This window comes from Varanus komodoensis, unplaced genomic scaffold (genome assembly GCF_004798865.1).
Source record: "Varanus komodoensis strain SLA01 unplaced genomic scaffold, ASM479886v1 scaffold41, whole genome shotgun sequence".
Taxonomy (NCBI): domain Eukaryota; kingdom Metazoa; phylum Chordata; class Lepidosauria; order Squamata; family Varanidae; genus Varanus; species Varanus komodoensis.
Window position 1 is genome coordinate 1,004,956 of NW_025335954.1, and position 25,285 is coordinate 1,030,240.

Sequence of the window (25,285 nt, forward strand, 5' to 3'; positions counted from 1 at the left end):
GAGGTCTGCCTGGCAGCGTCATTATATGCTTTTCAGCACCATGTCAAGACATTTTTATTTTCCCATAATTTTAATGTTTAAATATTTTAACTATGTTTTATGCTCAGTCATGCATTATTATGGGTTTATATGTATTTATTGGGTGTCCTGTTTGTAAGCCCTCCAGAGAAGCACAACATAATTGGATGGGATAAAAATACCCAAATAAATAAATAAAGCAAGCTATCCTGCAGATTGCATGTGCTGTGGGCAAGGCCAGCCTGCCCTCCCGGTGGATGGGGGATGGGGGGTACCTACCTTCTTCCCTCTGGATTTAGAGCTTTCCTGTATTCATGGTGAGGGTCTTCCACATTGCAGTCTTAGACATCTCATCCGAGATGTTAATGTCTGCAGGATCAAGCCTGCAATAAACAATTTAAGTGAGTGATTGAAATCCAGGACCGAGAAATTAAAGGCACTGTAATGTGCTATAAATATTGTCGATTCTCTGATACCCATTAAACACTTTCTGATATAGGTGTTCCTGATCATCTATGTTATTTAAAAGAGAATTCTGGAGTACATCAGCTGCTGATTTGCACAAATTTAGTAACAAATAAGCTACCTTTCAATCAACGAGACTTCTTGCCTCTGAGTGAATATGTATAGGTATGCACTATTAATTATGTATTAATTATTATTAAGAATGTACTGAAGCAATGATTCTCAGCAGACTGCTGTACTACTAAAATGGAGCAATAGCATTCATTGCACTCTCAGCTCCCCTGAGAATGGATGTACTAAAATTCTGCTTAACCAACAATAGGGAAAGACTTTCCGTTCTTTGCTCCTGCTGCGTACAGGCAGCCATGTGCCCCCTGGATTCTTTCAACACCTCACCCTTTTTCACATACACTGTTGTTAGTCTGTACTTTAAAATATTCATTTTGAAAATGAATTAGTAGAATAGGACGACCACTTCCAAATGTAAGAACTCCAGTTCAGCCTACTCTGAGAACACTGAATTCTGTTCTGTGATGAGAAAGAGTCAGCCTTCTGTATAAACATGCACATTAACTAATAACGGGGCACTCCCAGTAGCCTTCCCATTGGAGCCTCCAGCTTATTGTTGTAAGCCGCCCCGAACCTTTTTGCAAATGGGGCAGCATAAAATGGTTTAAATAAATACATAAATAAATAAAATATCCAAGGCCTGCTGGTCTGAGGCTGGTACAACAGATTTCTTTTCCAGGTTCTTTCCATTTTTCCTTTTTTGTGGGGAGGGCCTTGCTTTACCCTGTTCCCTCCCTGAAGCACCATTAGAAAGTACTATTCCAGTTCCAGGACTGGCACAGCTATCCTCATTTGTGCAGGGTGGGTAATCTGGGCACTGGTTCCCACATTCCCAGAGACCGTCTCCAAGTCCAAAGCTCCGAAGTCAGAGTGGAAAAGACTGTCAGAGTTTCTGCAAGGGGTGGGAGAGGCACTCTGAGGTTGGACCACTCAGTCTCCATCCTCAGAGCTGAATATTCAATCTCTCCCATGGCCACTGTGATAGAGGATCATAGGGCTGCACCCAGCATATACCAAGTGAAGGACTCCTCAGTGCCTAAGACGGAAACTAAACCCCGACTCAAGACATTCATTAGCAGAATAGTGACAAACTTTGTGGCTAAGGAAAGTCTAACCTTGATTATGAAAAGCTTTTTTGATGTTCTGCTATGGTGGTCAGGCAAACTGAACCCACACTTGCCAAAGCCAAAGTTCCCACTACATCAACCCCCCTCCAGATTCAAAAACCATTCCTCAAATTCCTAGCAAAAGCATTGTTAGTAGGTTGGGTGACTGATCTCCCCAATAAGGGAGGCACAGAAAAGGTCTGTGGTCAAGGCAAGGTAATAGATTGCTCTGGTTTAATTTAGGAATGTTTACCGGTTATTTTTTAGTGAGATACTCTGGTGTTGAGGTTCTTCAGTTCCAGGGACTGTCAGATATTTTGCTTTTACCACAGGAATGTCAATTACAGTCTGTTGAGGAGCATCCACCATCTTCTGAGATGCCTGTTTAACACACATTTTTTTTAACATGTGAGCAAATCATGCATTGTACTCCAACTCTCCATACCTGCACAGCAAAACTTGGTCCAGCTACTCTCACTGAACTCCAAGAAAGAGAAACCCCAACTTCCTCAGCATGCACAGAGACTCAGTTATGATCAACCCTTGTTCATAACATTTAGCAAGATTTAAGGGTAGAACCCGCCTGTCTTTTGTGCAGTTCCCACGCCCCTTCTGAAAGGTTGAAATGCCTCTAAGACTTAATAACTGGCAGAAGAACTTTTAGATTACAACATGGAGAAGTGTAATGTTGACCCACCCTCTTTGCCCTTTGGCTTCAGCCTCATCCATCACTGGCCTCAAAAACTTCTCCAAAACTGAACCAAGGCTAGAAAAGGTCTCACAGCCCTGATGGAGGGTGTGCGTTTGGGTGTGCATGTACACATTCTGTCTCTGCATTTTGTGTGGGTCCTGACCGCATGCAGAAAGCCAATGCACACACACCTGTACAAGTCTAGGGTTGAAAATTATAAAGATTCATCAAATGACCCATAAAAAAGAGTTGTGAAGAAAGAAGAGTCATGGATGTAGCATGGCAAAAGCTCCCTTGATAAAGAAGTGCAGCAGGATTTGGGGGCTGGTGCATGACCATACTGTAGCTAGGGATGGACAAATCTGTCCTTTTTGGTTTCTCTGACATTTCTCATTTTTCCAAACTTAGTTTCTGTTTATTCCAAACTTTGATTTTTTAACACTTTGCATGGAAATGTATTAAAATGTCTACCAAAACATGCGTTTTATACACATTTCTGCCAATATATGGATGTTAAGCATTCTTGCTTAATGTTTCTGAAAGCAGTTTTCCCAACACAAAGCTTTTTTCCCCCCTAATATCCCTATTTCTATACATCTTTTTTTGAAGAATATCATTGCAAAATTCGGAGAAGTGTGAATTTTGAAGGATACCTTAGTTTCAGTTTACACAGTTGTTTTCACATGAGAAATGTAGTAAGTTTGCATTAAAATGTAATTAGTTTCTGCCCAACACCAAGCTGTAGCAATCTTAGATTCTAAAGAACTGAAATATAAATGTAGGAATAAGTTTGTTTACCTCTTGTTCATCTGCCACCTTTTTTGCATCATCTAGTTTTTTCTTCTTGCTCTCAGGCATGAGGTCATCAAGCCAGCTGAGTTCCCGCTTTTCAAAGCAGACATCCATGAGCTTCCGGACAAAGACCAATGCCAAAACCTAATTGTAAAGAGAAGACAAATAAGAAAGGGAGCAGTAAAAGAGCTTATACTATGACACTTCATAAGCATGCACAGTTCACAACTGCACAGTTCACAACTGAGAGCCAGTGTGGTGTAGTGGTGAAGAGCATGGGACTGGGACTCAGAGGACCTGGGTTCGAGTCCCCGCTCAGCCATGGGTGACTCTGGGCCAGTCACAGACGCTCAGCCCAACCTACCTCACAGGGTTGTTGTTGTGGGGACAAGATGGAGGAGGAGAATGATGTAAGCTGCCTTGAGCCCTTTGTAGGAAAAAGGCAGGATATAAATCGGAAAATAAATAAATAAAATAAATACAAACAAAATACAGGCAGTCCCGAGTTATGAATGTCTGAGTTAAGAACAACTCATACTTATAAATGAACTGCCATAAAGCCTATTAACTTTTTTTTCAACAATTACTGCAGGAAATCATCATCACCGTGGAGAGAGAAGAAGCGAAAGGGGAGAGAGGGAGGGACTCCAAAGAGGTCCTTCCTGTTCTGCCCATCCAGAAAGGAAAACCTGTCTGGCATTCCTTGCTGCAGAGATGAGAGGAGACTAGAGACATTAGCGGCTTTTCAAGTTTCACAAGGTCCTGCACTGCTAACCCCCCCAGATGCAGAGAGCCAACTATATGAGATCTGTCCCACATATAAATTCAAGTTAAAGGTGATTTTTTTTTCTCGAGAATGGAACTAATTCGTAACTGGGGGACTGCCTGTACAACTGACAGATCAATTAGCACGTTTTTGTTTCTTTTCTTTTAGGAGCCTTCATTATAGGGAGCAAGTTTGCCTTATACCAGCTGCACAGTGAGGTTTTCCCATAGCTAAATCTATGGAAGCAAAACTGCAACTGGGGATGCACCAATTTTAATTCTTTCCATGTGTGCTTTGTGGGTAACCAGGTATCATATATTCCCCACCTGCACATTGATAAGCATACACAAGAGATGGCTATGCAGCAGAGGATGTAGAAAGATCAGAGTTGCGTAGAACACTGAGGGTATTTTTAAATGGTGCTTATATCAGCCTATTCTCCGGTAAAGTTTTGTATTTTAATATGACTGAATTTGCACACAGTTTGGAAAAGTTAAAAAAAACAGTTCTCAGACTCTATGCAACTCTGCGGATGCCAGGCCATTGCAGAATAGATGGGTCAAATTCAAAGGAATCTGAAGTCATTTCATATTTCTCTTGCATTCCTATCTGTAACCCTTAGTCCATTCATGATGCTAGTGAAATTGCCAGAAAGACAAGAAGGAACAGTGGACACTGGTCCTGCCACAGGGAGGGGATAGAGTCAGAAAACCCGAAGGCTCAGTAGGTACTTAAAAGTTACCACATGCAGAGAAAGCAACCAAGTACACAATCAACTGCAGACCTTTCACTCCTGCAGAATCTGTTTCCAGATGGTAGGGGAACAAAGGTTTCACGTTACAAAGGTAAGGGAGTAAGGTTTTACTTCATGGCAACAGAGACACCCACCTGTGCACATTCTTGCAGCACCATATTGTGAGTTACTAAGCAACCACGTTAGAGCTCCCAGAAATCTGCATTCATCCCCAAACTGCCTATAGCAAAGGCTCACATCAGCACGAATACAGCTGCCCACCGTCCTCCTTGAGCACACTAGCAACTGTAATTCAGACGTATAATTCAGACTGTACCTCAGGGAAAGGGTAACAGGTGACTCAGAGACACGGGGAGTGGAATTTCAAAATGCCATAGGCTACCCTGAGGAGCATATCCTTAGGTGGATCCTTAGGTGTGTAAACAGGAGCAGTTCCTCCCCTGAACTAGCTGCTAGAATGCGAAACGATAGTCCTGAACAAAAGGGAAGGGGAAGGGGAAGCAGCATGTCTGTAACCCAGATCAGATAATCAGCAACAGCCCCAACAGACCATTCTGAAGGGGAAGGCGGGGACAGCGACTCGCTGCAGGCAAAGGCACAGGATGAGGGGAGGAGAAGGTGGCAGAAACTGATGTCTGAATGAGGCGACAAGTGTTTCTTAAATGGTTTGCCCGAGTGTAAAGACACTGCTTGGGTTCTGCATCAGGTACAAAACATCTTCGGCTGACACCGAGAGGAAATGCAGTCCCGACTGAGAAGGTCTCTCCTCCGTCACCCCACCCTTTGCTAGGGAACAGAGGGGGCTGCTGCCAGCAACCAGGCCAGGATACACAAGCCGGATCGGAGTCCAAGCTTACATTTGCAGTCAAGTTGCCGATGCAGCTGAAGCTCCCACACCCCACCCATATCAATTCCTTTAATTACCTAAATTAACATAGCAATTAATTTTGCTATTTGTGCACAGCTCAAATGCATTCACATATGACTGCTATAATACACTTTCCAACCTGACTGATAAACACTAAGAAACTGGAAAAATAATTTGAAGTCCCAAATCTGTATATGTTTACACAGGGAAAAACACCTTCACTCTGGCTGGAGCACGCTGAGAAGCTTAGGCTTTCCCCCTTCTTTCTGAACATGTTTAGGTTAGTTGCAGCACAAGCTGGGTTAAACGGGGCTTCTTCACATTGCCTATGTGTAGGATGCATCCCAAGGCAACCTTTGGGAGATTTAAACTTCTACCTGCAGGATGACCGAAATGGTTCAGCCTTAATTGTGTTTACCATCATAGGAAAGATGATCGCCGCACGAGATGCCTTAATGACCCAGAGGAGGACGAGACACGTCAGCTGAATGGCAGTGAAGAGGTGCACTTTTCGCAGTGGAACATGTCGCAAATAAATAAAGTCTGGCTGGTGTTTGGTTGGCATTGCAAAGAGCTTCAGGCGATCAAAGAACTGGGAAGAATGCACAGTAGATGAGATAGTGCATCGGAAACGGTGCTTTGATTATAGAGCAGCTGATTTATAAACAGCCATTCACAAACCATTTGATCTTTCTTGATTCAGGTACAAGTCGTATATACATTTCTTGTGCTCATAAACTGAAGTGTGTTTTTCTAAAGACAAGTTCAGCTCATTCGAATATTTCATCTAGAAGTATCTATCCACATAAATATTCTGAATGAACTCCAGGCCCAATATTGTATCGGACTCTTCTGTAATCTACCTTATTTAATATATCTCTGCACAACATAGAAGGGTCATGGCCTTCCCAAGCAACATTCGACAATAAAATTCAGTGTAAAATTATAAAGCACCATTAAATGAAACAGTTTAACAACACAGACTTCAACAGGGCTTTCCTGCCCTTTCCACAGCTTTGCACACACACCACCACCCTCCAGCCCCAGGCTGCCCCCTGCCCCATTCCTGCCCATCAGGAAGCAAGATGAAACGCTGCAGCTGAAGCTGCCAAACCAGAGCAGCGTGGGTTGCATGGAAGCCCTATCCCAGCTCTTCCTCTCTCCAGGGCAGGGGTGCCAACCGTTCTACAGCAAAGGTTCCTACCTGAACGTTCCCCAGCCGAGCACAGGGGAGTGTTAGCTGGACAAAGCCCAGACTTAACCTCCGCTGGGAGAGGAGGAAGATCTGCTCTCAATAAAGAGAAGGTAACACGAGGAAAGGGGGCATTTCTTCCTTTAACAGATGGGAGTTTGCCAGGGAACCTCACCCTACAACCCTGCCAGAGGATGTGGTCTCTGATCCAGATTATTTCGGCCTGCTTCATAGATAAGGTCTGTGTCCTGAGGTCCATAACACACGCACCTGAATTCCTCTAAGAGACGAAACACCCATGTACAGGAACACTCCATAAAGGACAGGCATCGGTATGAACTGGAACAACAGAGAGCTTTTATTTATTCATTTCATTTCTAAACTGCTCAACAGCCTCTCTGGATGGTTCAAAAATATTAACATTAAAACTCAGGCTATAAAATCTTTAACATACAAACATTTTAAAAGCAAGTTAAAAAGCTAAAAAAAAAACCAGTTACAATAAAATGCTAGAACCACTATTCTTATTTTATCCATGAAGAACTGGAGCTGATGGCCCAATTACAGAGATGGGATATGAATCTGGAAGTCCCAGTTGCAAGACCAAATCCAATTCTCTACCTACCAGATTTATCACTTTGACATTTGTAAACTCAGTACACTGGTTTTGTATTCTGGTTATTGGACAATAATTCCAGACATTCAGCATTTAGCATGAGTTTCCTGAATCACCCTAGCCACATGTTCCTTTCCATGTCTCCACTGATCCTCTCTCTTTTCCAGTTTTTCTATTAATTTTGAAGCACTCACAATGTCATACGGTAAGTGTCATTTAAAGGCTTAACTACTATGATGCAAAATTCTCAAAGCAGTTCTGGGAAGCCAAAAGAGTCAGCTAGGGCTAAGAAGCATTACTCTGCATTACAGAAGCACACACAGCAACCAGAAAGAAACAGTTTTAGAAACTGGTATAGCTGTTTTCATTATATGTCAATGAAATGACAGCTAGAAGGAGGCAGAAAAAGAAGTGCTGCCTAGAACATGGATTCACCTCTAAAAAAGTCCTAGCCTGTTTTTTCTCAGACTTGGCAAGGACAGGTGCCTATAACTTAAGCTTGAATCCTAAATATGCATACTAGGAAGGAGGTGCCACTGAACTGAGTGGGAATTGCTTTCACTGTAACCACGTTTAGGATTCTTTTTGCCTTTTTTCTTGTCCTGTTCTTAATGACCAAGAAAACATTTTGGTTACTTTCTTATTATGTCTTTTGAGACTGGTGTCCTAGACTACAATCACTATCACACACATTTTCTTCTCCAGCCTAGACAGGAAAAAAATTGGCTTGCCCATGCCCTTATAGGTCTTGCACAAGAATTTTAGGCCATTATGGATTTCATTCCACTAAAATCACTACTGTTGTGAGCAAAGCTCTGATTGAATACGAGTATTTGAGTGTTTGAGAATTGTATCCCTACCACCACACCACTGCAAGCTTCATGACCCTTGTGTCTTATTAAACTCACAGTGGAACAAAAATGTAATGTAAATAACAAAACCAAGGCAGTGCCAACCCAGGGGCAGAAGGGAAATTGTGAATGTCTTAGGCCAGCCTTCTCCATGATGGTGCTCAAAAGATGCTTCTGAGCACAGCTCCCATCCACAGATAACTGGCCATGCCGACCGGGACTCAGGGAAGTTAGGCCTAAAGATCTGGAGGGCATCACATTGGGGACGGCTGCCATGGGCCCAGTGAGACTGCCATTGGCTGCAAGCATGTCCAGAGAACTGGGACTGAAGAAGTCCCAAGTTCAAAACGAATTTCTGCTACCATCACATTAAGAAAGGCTGCAATTTTTGCAAAGTAGGAACAGGCTAATTCAGGTTTATCAACATGTCATAGTTTTAGAGGACATGAACAGACCACAGGCTGAACTGAAATGGAATGATACCACTTCATTCCTGACCCCACACCACCTTTCAGTGCTGTCTTGAACCTAGTAATCAAGGGCAGCACACCAACAGGCCATTATTAATTAAGCTATCCTGCAGCTGCAGAGAGGTTGCCTGCCTGTAGTTCCAGGAGCAGACTAAGATAGTACAGCTCTGGTCTCCTGCGTATAAGCAGGACATTCAATTCCTGCTCTTCTGCAGAACAAAAAGAGCCATCAATAATTTGGGAGCCTTTGCTATGAAGGGAATAAGGTCTATTAGTATATTATTGATAGTATACTATATTATTTAATCACCTGGTTTACATATAACATTAACCTGTGGGTTGTTTAATCCATGGTTCATTGTTCTAGACACAATTTGTATAGCAGATGATTGAACAAACCATTGTTTGTTTTCTTGATCCCCAGGCTGCTTGTTTCGTCCTCCTTCCCCAGTTCCTTCCTGTATCCCAAATGCCTTTGTGATGGTAGATTATTAGCATGCAGAATGGTTGAGGTTTTTATCAGTCTTGCCCTCTAACTCTGTAGCCTGCAAAACAAACTATGCTTTTGGGATCCTGTGTAAGTGCAACCCATGATTGCTTTGCTGTCAAACTGCCTCAAGACTTCCGTGGTGGACGGTATTAAAAAGTCTTAGATAAATAAAAATAAATAATTGAAACAACACAGAGTTCACAATCTAACAACTAACCATGAGTTCTCTTTCTGGGTTGTTTGTAGTAAACAACCCATAATTATTAGTTAGTGCAAATAGGTTCACACATCACAACCACCTAGTATTCAACAAGCCATGATGTTATATGCAAACTAGGCCAATGATGTGTCTATCCCAAAAAGGAAGCACAGATTGCCCTCATGTACAATTGAATGTTCATACTTTACCTTTAGCACACCTGTGATAAAAACCGAGATGCCCATTAATACAAAGATCAACAGTCCAGTAACTCTTTGCTCACGTATGCCCAGGAATTTAGGTTGCTCTCCAGGAGCTGCCGTGGTGGACTCCACTTTGAGACTATTCACATGGCTGATGGAAAGGACTGTGGCAGCAACAAACCAAGGCAACCCCATCACTGAACATACACCAAGCATGATGCCCACCATAAGAAGGTCCAAGTGGTAGCCGCACCCTTTCTGTGGAGATACAGAGACAAGCTGGAAGCTGTGGAAGTTTGTGAGAATGTTCCATATGCAACCAAAGATGCAGAGCCACAGATGGCAAAGCTCAGATTCCAGATCCACACCAGTAAGCAACAGTCTTTCTTTCAGCTAAGATGGCCAGTTATACATCACACAAACACACACACACACACAAAACAGGACAGGAAAGAGCATGAGGTTGCAAACCTTATAAAAGCTAATTTATATTTATAGCTGCATATGTAGAAAGAAAGGCTAGTATTTAAATAAAAATATAATACATCAAACCATAGTAAAGAAGTCTCCATGCCTGCTCAGGCTGCTATCCAGGCACTGAGCAGCAGTGCAGAAGGAAGTTCTGAAGTGCATGCATTCAGCATAAGGATCCCCAGAGCCATGTCCTTGCAAGGAAACTCCAAAATTGCAGGCAGCTATATAGATCCATATCAACAAACTGGTTCTAAACATTCCCATCTCCATCAGGAGAACATCTTAATAGGTTTTAATTGTCTATTCAAGACTAAGCCATCCAAATCCTTTGCATTTCAAGAAGGAACAATACATTGTTGCTGGAAAAATCAAATTTCCTCTGTTAACTGTGACCATTACAGCTAGGTGAAGACGGACCAATGAATGCTAGGGGGAAAGGCAGATGCACCCCTGTAAGTCATTAACATGGTATTGCTGCACCCTGGTGCCATTGTTGATGGACAAGTTGAAACCCTTCCATTCTATCTTTTCTGATGGCTTTTTATCTTAAGCCAGACTTGGGTTGCTCAGCCTATCAAACAGAGAACAGAATTAGAGGACTGTCCTCCACACACTAGGATAGTTGCCCCCCTTATTTTCAACTGTACTTTGAACTGGATAGACAGTAGCAAGCGTGTGGCCTGCAGACAATAACCTATCCACCACTGAACTCGAGACAGAAACAAAGGGCATGTTTTCTGAAGACTATGCATGTTGATCACACAATCTGCATATTATCCAGAGGACACACAGAACTTGGTAGAGATAAATACATTCCCGGGCTTGTTGGAGATTATGCATAGTGACCAGAGAAAGGACACACTCCTGTCAAGATTTGCGGTTCCTCAAAGCACATTTCCCAAAGCCTCCTTCCAGGAGAGGACCATGAGGCATAGCGAATGTGCAGACTGGCTGGAAGTTATGCACATTAACCAGTCATCTCAGATTACCCATAATACATCTATATAAAGTGCACCAGCAAGAAATGGGTTGGATCCAGACATACGGTGCCCTTTTCTTCAGGTTGAGTTCAACAGAACTTGCTCCCAGGTAAGTGGGCACAGAATGGCAGCCTTAATCAGCCGAATTAAATCCAAGAGTAGTGAACTTGTGGCCCTCCTGCTATTTTGGCTTGCAACCCTGATCAGCCGTGGCCAACATAGCCGGTGATGAAAGATCTGAGAGTTGTAGGCCAAAACAACCGGAGGGCCAAGAAGTTGCCCACCTTTGCTTTAATCCCATTGCAAGCGATGTGGTTTATTACTCACCTGTCCCATTTATTTCAATGGCACCAAAGCATGACTTAGTGCATTTAAGCTGAGCCTTTTAATCCACCGGCAACAAGAATATAAGCATGGCAGTCTGCTGTGGGCCGAGCACGCCCTTACCTGAAGTTTATGTTCCTTCCTGTTCACGATGACTGCTGTGATTTGCTGGTCCATAAATATCAGAATGGTACAGAGCAAAGCTGGAATGATCGCTGCGACCACTGTCCACCATGGGTTGGACCCTATGGGACTAATGAGCCACCCACGGTCATCTCTTGTTGGCTGCAGAAAAATACACGGACGTAACAACACTGTGCCACATCTGTAGGACCGTAAGATGAGCCCCAATGGAGCAGGCCAAGGTCCATCTAGTCCAGCATGCTGTTCAAACAGTGGCCAACCACCCACCCACGGGATCCCACAAGCAGGACACAAGTGCCACGGCACCCTACTGCCCATGTTCCCCTCCAACTGGTGTAAGCAGGCATCCTGCCAGGCGGCTCCTCAAAACTCCATTTCCGTTATTCTTTTTGCCAGTCCTTCACAAAGGCACCAGTGCACAATAACAACTTTCCGGCACGTACAGTCTCTCCTGGTAAATGGCCTTGTCTGTTTCCACCGTTAAAGGGAAGGCAGGCCAGACAGCATATAGACTGACTAGCACAAGTTGATGGAGACTTCGTGCCTAGTGAGAAAGCACTGGCAAAGGGCAAATAAGCAGTGAAAGAAGGGACACTAAAAGCTAGCGAGACATTAACACCTTCTTGGCAATGCAGTCTTGATTTTAAGTGTTGAACTGGCAGTTCCCAGGATCTTCCAGCATTTCCACAATTAACTGAGCCTGTTGCTACTCCAAAAAAGGGACAGATTAATTTTGTTCAGATTTTTGGAGCAGGTGCACAAATGTCCCCTCGGTTTATTTCCCAACTGGTGCAAACTAACCTTTCATTTACTCCCCTTCTATTAATTTTATGCATATTTCTGTGGTCTTTTGAAAACTGTTGAGTAATCACATTAACCAAAACAATGAGAGCTCCAAAAAGGAGTTGGATAAAGTCAAGGGAGTTAACATATCCCCTTCCTCCAATAGCTGAAGAGTCAGAGAGGTGCTGAAAGGGGAAGGTGTCTTAGAACTAAAAGGACTGCATTGCTAAATGAATGATATTGCTCCAACTTTCTTGTGGTGCACCTAATTTTACTGCCTTTTCCCTTTTGCCAGTGCTTTTTAATGGACAATTGAAACCGATAAGGGAATTGACAGGACAGGTCTACACATATGAGATAACCGCAAGTACACACTAACCAAAATAATAATACATAATAATGTGCAATTTTCAGGGACTGGGACAAAAACTACCCCAACTGCATTTTGGTGAGGCTTCAAAATATTAAAAACTAAAAGACAAGGCATGAGCGAAAGGCCTTTCAAAGGGCCACTTCAGCATCAGTGGAAGGGCACCTGCTGGCAAAATCAAGAAAGTAGGATACCAGGAGGTTTGCTGCTTTCAAGTATTCCAGTAATCGGGTGGGTTACAAAGGGGCTGGCGTTTGCTCTTGCCTGTTTCTTGGTGTTCCATTTGCCACAAAGCCAATCACCACCTTTGTAATTCAAGCTTTGCTGGATTGCACAGCTCTTGAATGCCACTGTGATAATGCCTTACTGCTTTCTGCCTCACTTCTACTCAGCCTCCTGCTTACTTTCAACCATGAACTCCGGGTGCCTCCTACACTCTGCCCTGCTTGTTCATGTATCAGTGCTCAATCCTCCACCAGAGAGAAAACAGGGCACTTTGGCTGAGGATCTCCTTCACCCACATTTGACCAGCCATTAATAATGGCTTCCCTCCCAGAGCAGGAGAATCCAGCTGGAATAGCCCCTTTTGCTCTGCTGCACCTGCACAGGCGTACTATGTTTCCCCTGCCTAAAAAACACATCATCATATTTACCTATTTAAGAAACTTCTGGTCCAATTTTCCTTACAAAATAATTCCACAGTAGAGGGCAAACAACAAAACTCAGTCAAACAATTCAACGTTGATTTATTGAGGGGGGAAACATCATTAAACAGGGGAGAACAGTAAAAGAAATATTTTAAAGGTGTTCCTACCATGAAAGTGTGGGGGACGTTAAGCTTCGGTGACGGGATTCCAATTAAGTAGTCAATCAAGACCATGATCACAATGGTGATGAAGATAGCAAAGTCGCCTATCATGGAACGCACCTAGTATGAGAAACCAGGAGAGGGATTCACAAAGGGGACCAGTTGGTTGAGAGGGCAGTCAGAGGGATCCCAAGCGGTTATCACAGTAGATAACTGGCGTGTAGAGGGAGAGACCAGGGCTTGAAAAAGGACAACAGGCCAAAAGGCCAGCAGCTCAGCCTCCCCAACACAATGCAGGATGGTTTGCCACAGACCCATCTGGACTTACACAGGTTCGGCCAGGACTGTGATACCAGCCAATCTGGGGGGGCAGAGTCCAGAATAGAGCTCAGAAACACAAGAGACAGCTAGGCAGAAAAGTGAAGAAAATAAAGCCATCCAGACATGAAACAAATCACACCAGAGGGAGCACAGTCTCTCTCTCTCTCTCTCTCCCGCTCCCCTCCAAAAGTGACATCTGCTCTGATACACACATGCATCAGACACTCAGAGTCACTCCTCTTGTGCTATAGAAAGACACCTTGAACAGGGGCACATGCTTCTCAAACTGTGTGCAGCAAATGCATGACCAGAGAGAGCAAGCTGGTCCCACCTGCCCTCCACGTACCTATGAAGGTGACTTCTGAAACAGCAAATGGAGGCTCCCACTGTGCTTTGGAACCATAGCCCTTTACGGACTGAGGAGGAGCTCAGCTTCAGGAAGCCACCGCACTCCCCGTTTGCGCATTCGCTATGCGCCATTCAGGAATGTCGGGACAGGGCCAGAGTCACCCGTATCATGGCAAAAGTTTGACTTTGCACAGGACGAGGTCCAGCGAAGAAGAAGAACCGCAATAAGAGAATGAGTCCTTTCACTCAAGAGCTGCTGTGAGCAGCACAAGGCTTTCAGCTGCAGCCCTGCGCTCAGCGTGGGGATCTCAGGACTCTCCCCCAGCAATGCTGCAGATAATACCTCACGGTCGTTCTGGTCAGTACCAGACTACCAGATACCCACCCCCGCACCGGCCACGTGCAAAAGGCAATGACAAGCAGAAATCCAACATGCAAGAAAATTAGCTGGGGCCAGCTAAGGGGGGTGAGGGAGGCATTCCCTTCTGACTCTCAAATGTGGCAAACATTGGGAAATCATTCAGACAGGCATGGTTACAAAGGAGTCAAACTCACGGTGTTAGCTGCTGCCTTCTACTTACTTTTGTTGGGAAATAGCTACTGGCTTTGAAAGTCTTCAGTGCACTTGACAGGATAAAAGTAGTAAAGAACAAGATGCAGGACCAGAAGAGAACATCAGGGATAAAAGGGCCGTCGTGTCCACATGTAGGTCCTGTGAATTCTCCGAGCATCTCCTGGCATTGCTGATCAAACAAGTATAACCCAAACACTGAAAGGGCAGCCATGGCAAGAGGCTCAGAGAACTGCATGAATTAACTACAGCGAGCACCTCAATACATTAGGATGACTGGATTTCTTGTACTAAAGAAATGCCATGCAAGAACGGAGAAAAAGAAATGGAAGCATTCAAGCTAAGCATGGCCCTCTATTACCCCAGAGCAACAGCCTTCAAGCGCATGGGTGGAAAAGCACAAATTCAACACAGGGGAAAAGGCTGTCACAAAGAGGAAGGAAAAGACCTCTTCTCACTCGACCCAGACATGGAACAATGAACTTGAATTGCAACATGAGATTCAGGCTAGACACCAGGAATAAATTCCTCAGTTCCATGGCTGAGCAGGGACTAGAACCCAGACTGCCTGAGTCCCAGATCCATACTCTTTACCACTACACCTCACTGGCTCTCTTTTACTCTGAGGCTAGTCTTACTGTCCCATCTTGTGTCCCTCTGGCAGTACCACTCTCCAGCAGTGATGGAGCATGCCTTTTACTTTGAAAATGCAGATCTGTATTTCTTTTTATGCCTATAAGTGACTACGATACCAATTCCAGTGCAATCTATAACAATTTAAGGGCACGTGCCTTAAGAAACAAAACAAAAGCAATGTGGTCATACCAGCTGGATTAAGAGTTCGTGGCCTCATCAGTGAACAATACTGGACCGCAGCAATCATCTAATCCCCAATAAGTACAATAACAAATCCATATGCTTACAGAGACTGTGAGATTCGCCCATGAAACTGCTGAAGGATTGATCTTTTTGCTGTTCCACAACTCCACAGTCTCATTGCTGGGATTCTCTGGGGCTGAACATCTGCAACTGATGAACAGGGGGAAAGATTGCACACCAAAAATCTTCTCAAAGTATAGCCTTGTTTACATCCCAAAACAAAAGAGAGCACACCTATCTCGATTTGGGGCAGTGCCCTTTCCCTCCTTCCTTCGGGTTCCAAAACTCTTTTGAAATGCAGTTGTTTTATTCTAACTACACAGATGACAGAACACTTTAACTCTAAATAGCTTTTTACCAAAGCTGGAAGGAGAAGCCTCTGCTTGTGTAAAGAACTGAATCCAATTTGGGAACTTGCCTGCAGTCCTTCCCTTTCCCATAAGGCTGCTGGCTCCCCGCTCCAGGAAGCTCTTGCCATTGAAAAGCTAGATGGCAAGAGGGTCGGAGCCCCTCCAGTTGAGCAGCTCATTTCTCCCAATGCCTCCTTACTAGGTCAAGGACGGGACCCCGCATCTGCACCCCATCCCCTCCCGAAAGCCCTTCTACTGCTGCCGAAACAGAGTGACACTTGCACTCCATGAGAGAAACTGCACTAAGGACCCTCGAAGGAACTTCGAAGGCTTCAATCCCCCATTCCTTCCTCCTCCTCTTCCTCTTCGGACCCTGACAAGGACTCACCCTGCACAGCCTGCCACGAGCAAGAGCTGTGCCCACTCTCTAAGGCCCACTCTCTACAGGCATTATGGGAGAATGCACTTTATGGGAGACACCCGGAATTAGAAATTTGCTTGAGACTTAAAGGTGTCCATACAACTATTTCAGGTCAAAGTAAATGCAAGCAGCATTGCCAGCTACTTCTGGATGGCTGGGAGAAAGCTTTAGCTTCATCTGCCTACCAGTGGCTCCAACCAGCATCTTGACTTAGTGGGAACACTAGAAGCAGAGAAACAGAGGCCCCTTTTGGCAGGGGGAATATGGCTGTCGCACGATGGCTGCATAACAAGCCTCCAAGAGCAGCGCATGGCCTACATGCTGGGCGCTCCTGGTGCAAACCTTTAAAACTTCCATGTGAGTTCACCCTTCACACCTATCATACGGTGGTCACAGTTCTCCCTGAACTTCTTGGAGAAAGGGCGGGATAAAGACGCAGTCGATTATCACTTGGCCACAAGAGCAGATTCAAACGCTGGTCTTCTGATGACTCTGCGCTGGAGCCACGGCAGCACGGGTGGAGAAGTAGTGCTAGCCCGGGGTGTTGTGCCTGCCTGCAGTGCAGTCAAGACGGTGCGGGTGTGCTTGCAGTGAAGGCCAGCCCTTTTCATAGTCTTGCTGCGCCTTTAAGAAGGCTCTACAACAAGAACACCCAGTTGCCCCAGACCCTGGTAACTTTTCCGTCTGTACCTGCCCAGCTAAGCAGTGCTCCCGTAACGGCTTGTTTCGCATCTAAGCCATCCACTGGACAAGGGCTAACCTGTTTGCTAGTGAATAAATATATATACTGCATCTAGTTCTCTCAGTGCTTTCTGCGGTGGTCTCCTATCTCCATGCTAATCATTTTGACATATTCAAGTTTTGACTTCTTTTCCATCTTGTTCTATAGCTTCAGATATTACTATTTTGTAGGCACTGCTTTGCAGCGTCAAAGCTCAGCAAAACAGTCATTGGTCCTAGGCATCAAGGCCTGATTTATCAGGGGTCACTATCTCTCCTACTGCTTACAGTGGTAGCCAGAGGCTTAAACTCTGCAATCTTGTTTCCTTAGGAATCTGCACCTCTACACACACAGGATCCAGGAGTTAAATGGTATGAGATTTCAGCACGTTCCAGATGTGTTATATCATATGTGCAAGTCCCATGATTCCCAGCTTTTTGCTATGCTGGAAGGCTGCCCAACACCAAAAGAATGGCTGAACCTCTTCCAATATATGAACAGAGTAGGTTCTGCTTGGGTGTATATTTAATATAGTATGTCTGTTCCAATGAGCCTGTTTAACTATATTTGGGGGAGCAGGTGGATTCCTTTGCTTCTCATTTCTACACAATCAGCATCCTCACAGGAATTCATGAATTCAAATCCCTTGAAGCGAATAAATAAAAACATATTATAAAATACAAGCAGCAGCAACTCACAAATACAAGCTCAGTTGGTCAAGATCACTATGCATATGAACCGGGTAAGTCCGCCCCAGCTTTAGTAATTTCTCTAGAGACTCGAAGATGAAAATGAGGCAGATCAAAGAGGCGAACGCTTCTTCTGTAAAGCGAGTTATGTAGCAGACGAGAGAGCTGGCATCGGTTGCCACAAGCAAGATGCACATGAAAGTAGTCCAAAGGCCAATGCATGTTCGCAGGGAAAGGTAAGAAAGCCCGTACTCTCTGCAAAAGTGGACCACAAAGAAAATAGAAATCAAAGGGGGGAAATAAGAATTATTGAATGCAGAGCTGATCAGAATCATTAAACCACAGAGGTACAGGTGTCTTTATTCAACTCCCACCTCTTGCCTGTTAACCTATCAGGACTTTTCCCCTTCCTCTCCAAAAACAGATAGCAGAGACGAGCAGAGAATCTTTTAGAGTTTGCTCCAGTCACTTGGATTCTACACCTCCCTTACATGCAGTAATATATTTTCCTTCCTTCGACAGCTACCCTTCTTAAGAGAAGAAAATTCTACTCTGAAATGCAGCCTTGCCTGATGAGATGTTCAGGAGGCCACTGCAATCATGTCGCAGCCATCGGTCAGACCCACCCGGACTTTCTCCATTCCTCCCCCTGTTGCAGCAGTCACATAATTCATCCATTACACCTTATTTTTCCTTACATTATCAGAAGCAGTGTGGGACAGAATCCTAGCCGAATGGCAACCAGACTGCTCTTATAATGTAACATTGGCCCAAAGCCTGTTTCATCTGCGTAGTTCCCCTCTGGCGAGTGTGTTCTTCTCATGCAATCTCCAGTTGTGTACCTGTGTGTGTCTGCAGTCCCAACAAACATGTGTGGCTTTGCAGAAATCCACATACCAAGGGCAAAGCTTGTATGAGGAAAAAGGCTGCCTGCGTGAAAATGTAAGTTTAGATGCTCTCCATTATACAAAGCATTTTTAGTTTATACTGACAATTCATGTTGTAAGCCGCCCCGAGGTTTCGGCAAGGGGCGGCATGGAAATGTTATAATAATAATAATAATAATAATAATAATAATAATAATAATAATAATAATTTAAAATTTATATTCAAACCAGGAGAGCTGCACTACAACAAAGAATTAAGCGATTCTGAAATCAAATGGTTTAAGTGCTCTCAGCTCTGGGTTGGACTGTGGCCCAGTTCGGCTATATCGGTACAAGTCCTGCACTTGTTCAGGCAGAAAAAAGAGCCACAATCCTTAGCAGGCCCTGGACCATGCTTTTCTCTGCACAACCATGCACAGGATTGTGTGCAGCTATTAGCACAATGCCTTCAGTCACAAAGAACCACTTCGCAGTTCGTCAAACTGTTGCTATTGAACCAGAGACCTGGCACCATATGGGAGGTGCTGCTGGCTGGGTGCCTTTCAGCCCGACTTGGGCCCATGTCAGCAGCAACCGTGCCAAGTATATTGGGAACACTTAACTCTGCCATCAGGGCTGCATCACTCACATCAGCTCCCAGTTGCACAGAATTGCTCCAGGAAGAAGTCACTCTGAATTATGCCTATCTGATTGTGAGCATTTTACATCTGGAATATTACTAAGACAGTGATTTTTTAAAAACCATATAACGTATCATAAAAATAGACTTTTACCCACATTGCCATAATGCAAATATCAACCACTGGTTTGTCAAGAGGGGTGAAGCAGCCAGGAAATCTTTTGCCAAACAGAAAGTTGGGGAAGTTTCAATCTTATTTTTTAAAAGCTTTGAAATCTGAGACTTCGTTTTATTCAATGTATCTGTTCGCACATGCAGCAAAGCTTCTCCGCTTAAATCGCACTGTGATCCCCTGGTAAATGCTCGGCAGACCGCTGTGGGATCAGCAGGTGAGTGTGCATACTGTAATCCATACAAGGAAAAGATGTGGGAAACCCCCAGCACTGTGGCACCTTCCTTTTCGCTCTGGGCCTGACATTTCCTGCTACACTCAGGTTCAGCATCCTTTTAACAGCAGGCTCCTGGAAGAGCTCGCTGATTCAGATTACCTCTGTCTACCAGAGAGGTTCGCCTGGCGCCGACATTATATTCTTTTTGGCGTCAGTCAAAACCCTTTTTATTTTCCTGTTATTTTAACGTTTAATTGATTTTAACTGGGGTTTTAGTATTTTATTTATTTATTTAAGATATTTGTATGCCGTCCTTTGCAAGAGCCTCAGGACAGCTTACACAAATAAAATTCCGAGGTACATAAACAATAAATTGACAACCCACTCTGGCTGCAAATTAAAATACGGTAATAAAATTTGATATTAAAACTTATTAAAATATTGATTAAATAAAAAGGTCTTGACCTGGTGTCGAAAAACATAATGACGGCACCAGGTGGACCTCTCTGGTAGGGGAGCACATTCCATAGACGGGGCGCCACCACAGAGAAGGCCATCCTCCAGGTACTCTGTCTCCTAATGTCTTTCACAGAGGGTTCCCGGAGGAGGGCTTCTGCTGCTGATCTCAGGGGGCGGGAGGGCAAATAGGGAAGAAGGTGTTCCTTTACGTATCCTGGTCCGAAGCTGTTAAGGGCTTTATAGGTAATAACCAACAACTTGAATTGAGCCTGGACTTTGATGGGAAGCCAATGGAGCTGATAGAGGACTGGGGTTATATGAGAATAACGCCCAGTCCCCAACAGCATCCTGGCAGCTCTGCTTTCAACCATCTGAAGTATCTGGTCCGTCTTCAAGGGCAGCCCCACGTAAAGTGCATTACAGAAATCCAACTGGGAAGTAACCAATGCATGTGTTACTGTTGCTAGGCAATCCTCCTCCAGATAGGGACGCAGCTGATGGATTAGCCGAAGCTGAAGGAAAGTGCTCCTCGCCACCGCTGTCACTTGAGCTTCCAAGGACATCTCTGGGTCGAGGAGCACTCACAAGCTGCGGACCCTGTCCTTTAGAGGGAGTGCAACCCCGTCCAGGGCAAGGCCCAAGTCACCTACCCAGGCGCTCGAATCACCCACCAACAGAACCTCCGTCTTATCTGGATTGAGTTTCAGTTTATTGGCCCTCATCCAGCCCATTATCTCAGCCAGGCACTGGTTCAGTACAGCCACTGCCTCACCTGGATTAGTTGAAAAAGAGAGGTAGAGCTGGGTGTCATCAGCATACTGATGACTCCACAGCCCAAACCTCCTGATGACCTCTCCCATGGTCATGTAGGTAATATCATGTAGATATTAAATAGCAAAGGGGAACAAAATGGAACCCTGCAGTACTCCATGGCAAAGTTGCCATGGCACAGAGCCAAAGTCCCCCAGCACCATCTTCTGGAATCGGTCATTGAGATAGGAGCGGAACCACTGCCAAGCAGTGCATCCTACTCCCAATCCTGCCAGCCTATCCAGGAGGATACCATGGTTGATGGTATAGAAAGCTGCTGAGAGGTCCAGGAGAACCAACAGGGACACACTCCCCCTGTCTCTCTCCCTGCACAGGTCATCATACAGGGCAACCAAGGCAGATTCAGTACCGTACCCAGGTCTGAAGCCAGACTGAAATGGGTCCAGATAATCAGTTTCATCCAAGAGTACTTGGAGTTGTCCCGCCACCACCCGTTCCAACACCTTGCCCAAAAAATGGGATGTTGGCCACCGATCTATAATTGGCAGCCATCTCCAGAGACGCCTTCTTTAGGACAGGCCTGATTACCTCCTCCTTTAAAGTATTCCCTGTCTTGTAACAGTGTATTTGGTTTCTTTTCCCTATGTGCAAAATTTGGCATTTGTCCCAACTTAATTTCATTCCATTGTTTTTAGCCCAGGACCCCAAATCAAGATCACCTTGGATCTTCTTTCTGGTTTCCAGAGTATTAGCAGTCCCATCCACCTCTGTGTCATCTGCAAACCTGATACGCATTCCCTGCACTTCCTCATCCAAATCATTAATAAATATGTTGAAGAGCACTGGTCCCAGGACCGAGCCCTGTGGTAACTCACTTGTTACTGCTCCCCAGTGTGAGAAGATGCCACCCAGGAATATTCTTTGAGTCTCATTTTGTAGCGAGATCAACTCACTCTGCTGCACTCTTACTTGGAGTGACACCAGGAGAGTCTGGAGTTTGGCTGGCAGGAAACACCACCTCATTTACCCTTGGCGAAATACCCTGTGTACTTTCATACAAGTGGACATTGCAGTGGAAATTCCTAACTTGAGCAATATGAAGAAGCACCTCTACCATCCTCCAATTTTTAGGAGTTGATGGGGAAAGAATGCATTATTGTGCAAAGGTAGGGGTGCTCCATGATTACTATCCTACATGAACCTCTGATCTAGTTTTGTGTCCACACTCAGACCACAAGTTAAATGTTAGATAGGTATACTTGCTCCTCACATCTTACAGGAAGCCTGCAGGAGAACAGAGAGACAACTGACTTGTTTCCCACCAATTTAACTGCTCTCAAAAGCAACCCTGACAGTACTGATCATGACCAAGAGGTGGGAAGGCTCTTGCTTGATCCTCTTAATTGCCTCATGGTTATGGCTATGTTACTGCTGAGAGGAAACCTGGAAGAGCAGGTAGAAATGCGTGTCTTGGCATTCTGTGTACAGACAGGAAAAGGTTCTATTTGCAATACTGCAGTGACTTATTACTGCACTGATTGACTGGTATAGTCATCACCCTGTAAAATTTTAAGTGACAAAATGCTAGGGGCTGCCATGCAGCATATCCAGATGTGCACCACAGTGCAGTTATTTCTATGAAGTAGCTATTTTAAAAATGAGAGTTCCATCGCTTAAAAAGTCTTTTATACATTCGATTTTTCTCCTGAACTGCATTGAAAAATTCTATGAGCTTACTTTAAAGAGGTTAGAGGAGGAAGAAGGGGGAAAGTTTTTGACAAAAGGCAAACTGACAGACATTTTTATACTTCGGCTTTCTTTTCTTGCTCCATAAAAAGGCAAAATAATATAAAGGAAATCCACTGATTTTTATTCATGGTTGGATGCTGTGAGGTTTGTTTTATTCTACTTATTTATTGCAAGCTGTCCCAAGATGTTCTGTAGAGGTGGGATAGAAAAGCTTTTAATCAATCAATCAATCAATCGCTGTTTTGGGGCCAGGGTCAAAGGGAGGCATGGCCATATCCCTGCCACACCCCTGTGGGATCCACTGAGAAGAGCTGCTCAAGGGGCTCCTCTTTCATCATTGCTTTCTGCTTCTTCATGTGACTCTTGCTCTGGCCCAGGCAACAGTGGTGGTGAGAAGGCAAAGTAGATCGCACCGCCTGCCTACTCACCGGCTCTCTGCCTGTTCAGCCAGCAAGTGGGAGCAGCGATGAGGAAGAGGATGAGGAGCAACAGAAACTGGGGGCAAGAGTACTGAAAAGCCAGACCCGCAGAGGAATGGGGCCCTTCGGATGTGTCTTGACCAGCCAGCACTGTCTGGGGTGCAACTGCCATCACCCCCCAAAGTCAGAGCTCAAGTGGGAAAGTCAGCAGCCCAAGGTCACCATAGTCATCTGTGAAGCTAATCATAATTGTCCCTAGATGTCTGAAGAGGAAGTGGCCTTCTCCCGCTTCCACTAGGTACATAGAGCACATGATGGCAGGTGCCGTAGAATTGCCATTTCTCATTTTCTGCCTTGCTTACAACATGGACTGGCCATGCATCAAGATCAGCACCAACCTGGGATATTCCAGGGATAATAAAAAGGGATATTGCTGGGATGATAAATATTATCCCTGGGATATTCCTGGGAAAATAAAAAAAGGTAGGGGGGATAAGTGAGGTTAATTTTTCTCTATTGCTGAAGTTTTTATTTATTTCCCTTGAGGACATAAAGCCTTACTTGCAGAACTTGAACAAAATTTTCTCGAAGACCAGCACCGGCCCGGTACTCCCCAAGATAGTGAGAGGCTGACCGGCAAAGAGGGAATACACCACCCCCGTCATGGAGGCTCCAAGCAAGGATTCTATGGCACTCTGCAGAATGAAACACACACATAAGAATGGAAGAGCTGCCATATTAAGTCAGGCCAAATGGTGCGTGCAGCTCACTGTTATGGTTCCAACTAATCCCAGATTCTCCAAAGGAGCCTCAGTTGGAACTTTCAGCGCATCCAGTGGAACATAGAAAATAGCCCCCAAGTTTAGGCTCCCCATGGTTTTTAAAAAGATTTTCTCTACATCCCCACAGATTTCTTTTAATAGAGGTTGAAAAGGAAAGGGGATTGCGTGATGAAAAAAACCGTTTCCCCCATGGAAGCGGTCACCATGTGACACAGGGAGAAAATTGAAGCAGCTCCTACATAAAACCAATTTCCCCATCCTTTGGTCTCAGTTTCTGAAATGACAAGGTATTTCTCTGGATCAGTCACTCCCAGATAGCTACTACTCCTCAAGGCACAATCCTTTTTCCTTTTTAGACAGGAAAAAGTCCTACATTTCCCAGTGTTCTTCCAGGCATTTGTAGGACGTTATTCTGTCCTACATGCATAGGATTTTGTCCTTCTTAGAATCATAGAATAGGAGTTGAAAGAGGCCAGAAGGCCATCGAGTCCCATCCCCTGCTCAGTGCAGGACTCCCAGTTAAGCCATCCCTCCTGGATGGCTGTCCAGCTGCAATTGTAATACCCTTTAAGAACTACATTCTACCCACGAGCAAAGCAGAGCACTTTTAAAAAGCCCAGTCATCAAGTGCTCTGACTGTAAAAGTGAAAGCATGACTGAAATGGGCTCAGAGGTAAGTTATTACGGAAAGCAAGCTTAAGAATAAGCTTCTTGCTGTTCTAAAAGTGATGGAGAAGAACATGTCTTCTTCTATGAGAAATGAATATCCAAAGGCCATATTCCCCAAATGGTATAATAGTCCATAATTTCAAAAGATGTCTCACTGGACACACGAACTGAGCAATAAATATCAGGGCTGTTAATGAAAAAATATTGGCTCCATCAATCCTGCATGGCACACATACCTTAAACATGGAAGAGCAGTGGTGAAGTTACATTTCCACTGCTTTTTGTAATGTCACAGCTTCTGATGACTTCTATCTGAGAGTTACTCATAACACATGAAAGGAGGGGAAAAAAACTTTCTTACGATTTGTCCCTCTGTTGCTTCTCCAAGCAACCCCCCAAACGTAATCACAGGAGACATGCAGGCACAGTACAGGAAGAGGAAGGAGGCTAAACACTGCAAACTCAAAGCATCTCTATAGTCGCTCCAGTACCAGGGAGCTTTCCGTTTCACATCCAAGATCAAACCGCCAAAGAGCCTGCAAAGGAAAGACAGGATGATTACTTCCCAAAGATGGACTGGGTCATCGTTCGATAGGTAAACAAACAGACAGAACCCCTTGGCAACGTTTATTTGACACAAAATGAGAGCGGGCTAAAGTATGCACATGTGCGCATGCATCTGTGTGCACAGGTACACCATGGAAAACAATGCCTCTATTATTCTCTGTCTAGAGTCTAGAGTCTCTACAAGCAGAGAGCCACTGGGGGCATCTGGTCTGACTGGCAGCTAATTCAGACGTTACTTCCA

The 25,285-nt window shown here is 44.6% G+C and overlaps 1 protein-coding gene across 1 annotated transcript in view; it reads right to left on the reverse strand.

The window, feature by feature from the left end:
- Positions 1-313: 313 nt before the first annotated feature.
- The window catches only part of SLC4A8 (solute carrier family 4 member 8), a 45,388-nt gene continuing 20,416 nt past the window's right edge, over positions 314-25,285 (reverse strand). The window contains exons 10-22 of the mRNA XM_044443117.1: positions 24,839-25,013; positions 23,588-23,721; positions 17,743-17,988; positions 15,597-15,702; positions 14,684-14,845; positions 13,440-13,553; positions 11,452-11,613; positions 9,557-9,808; positions 6,992-7,060; positions 5,948-6,121; positions 3,148-3,285; positions 1,912-2,039; positions 314-401 (exon numbers count right to left, since the gene is read on the reverse strand). Coding sequence (XP_044299052.1) covers positions 314-401; positions 1,912-2,039; positions 3,148-3,285; positions 5,948-6,121; positions 6,992-7,060; positions 9,557-9,808; positions 11,452-11,613; positions 13,440-13,553; positions 14,684-14,845; positions 15,597-15,702; positions 17,743-17,988; positions 23,588-23,721; positions 24,839-25,013 — 1,948 coding nt within the window. The remainder of the gene's footprint in view (positions 402-1,911; positions 2,040-3,147; positions 3,286-5,947; positions 6,122-6,991; positions 7,061-9,556; positions 9,809-11,451; positions 11,614-13,439; positions 13,554-14,683; positions 14,846-15,596; positions 15,703-17,742; positions 17,989-23,587; positions 23,722-24,838; positions 25,014-25,285) is intronic.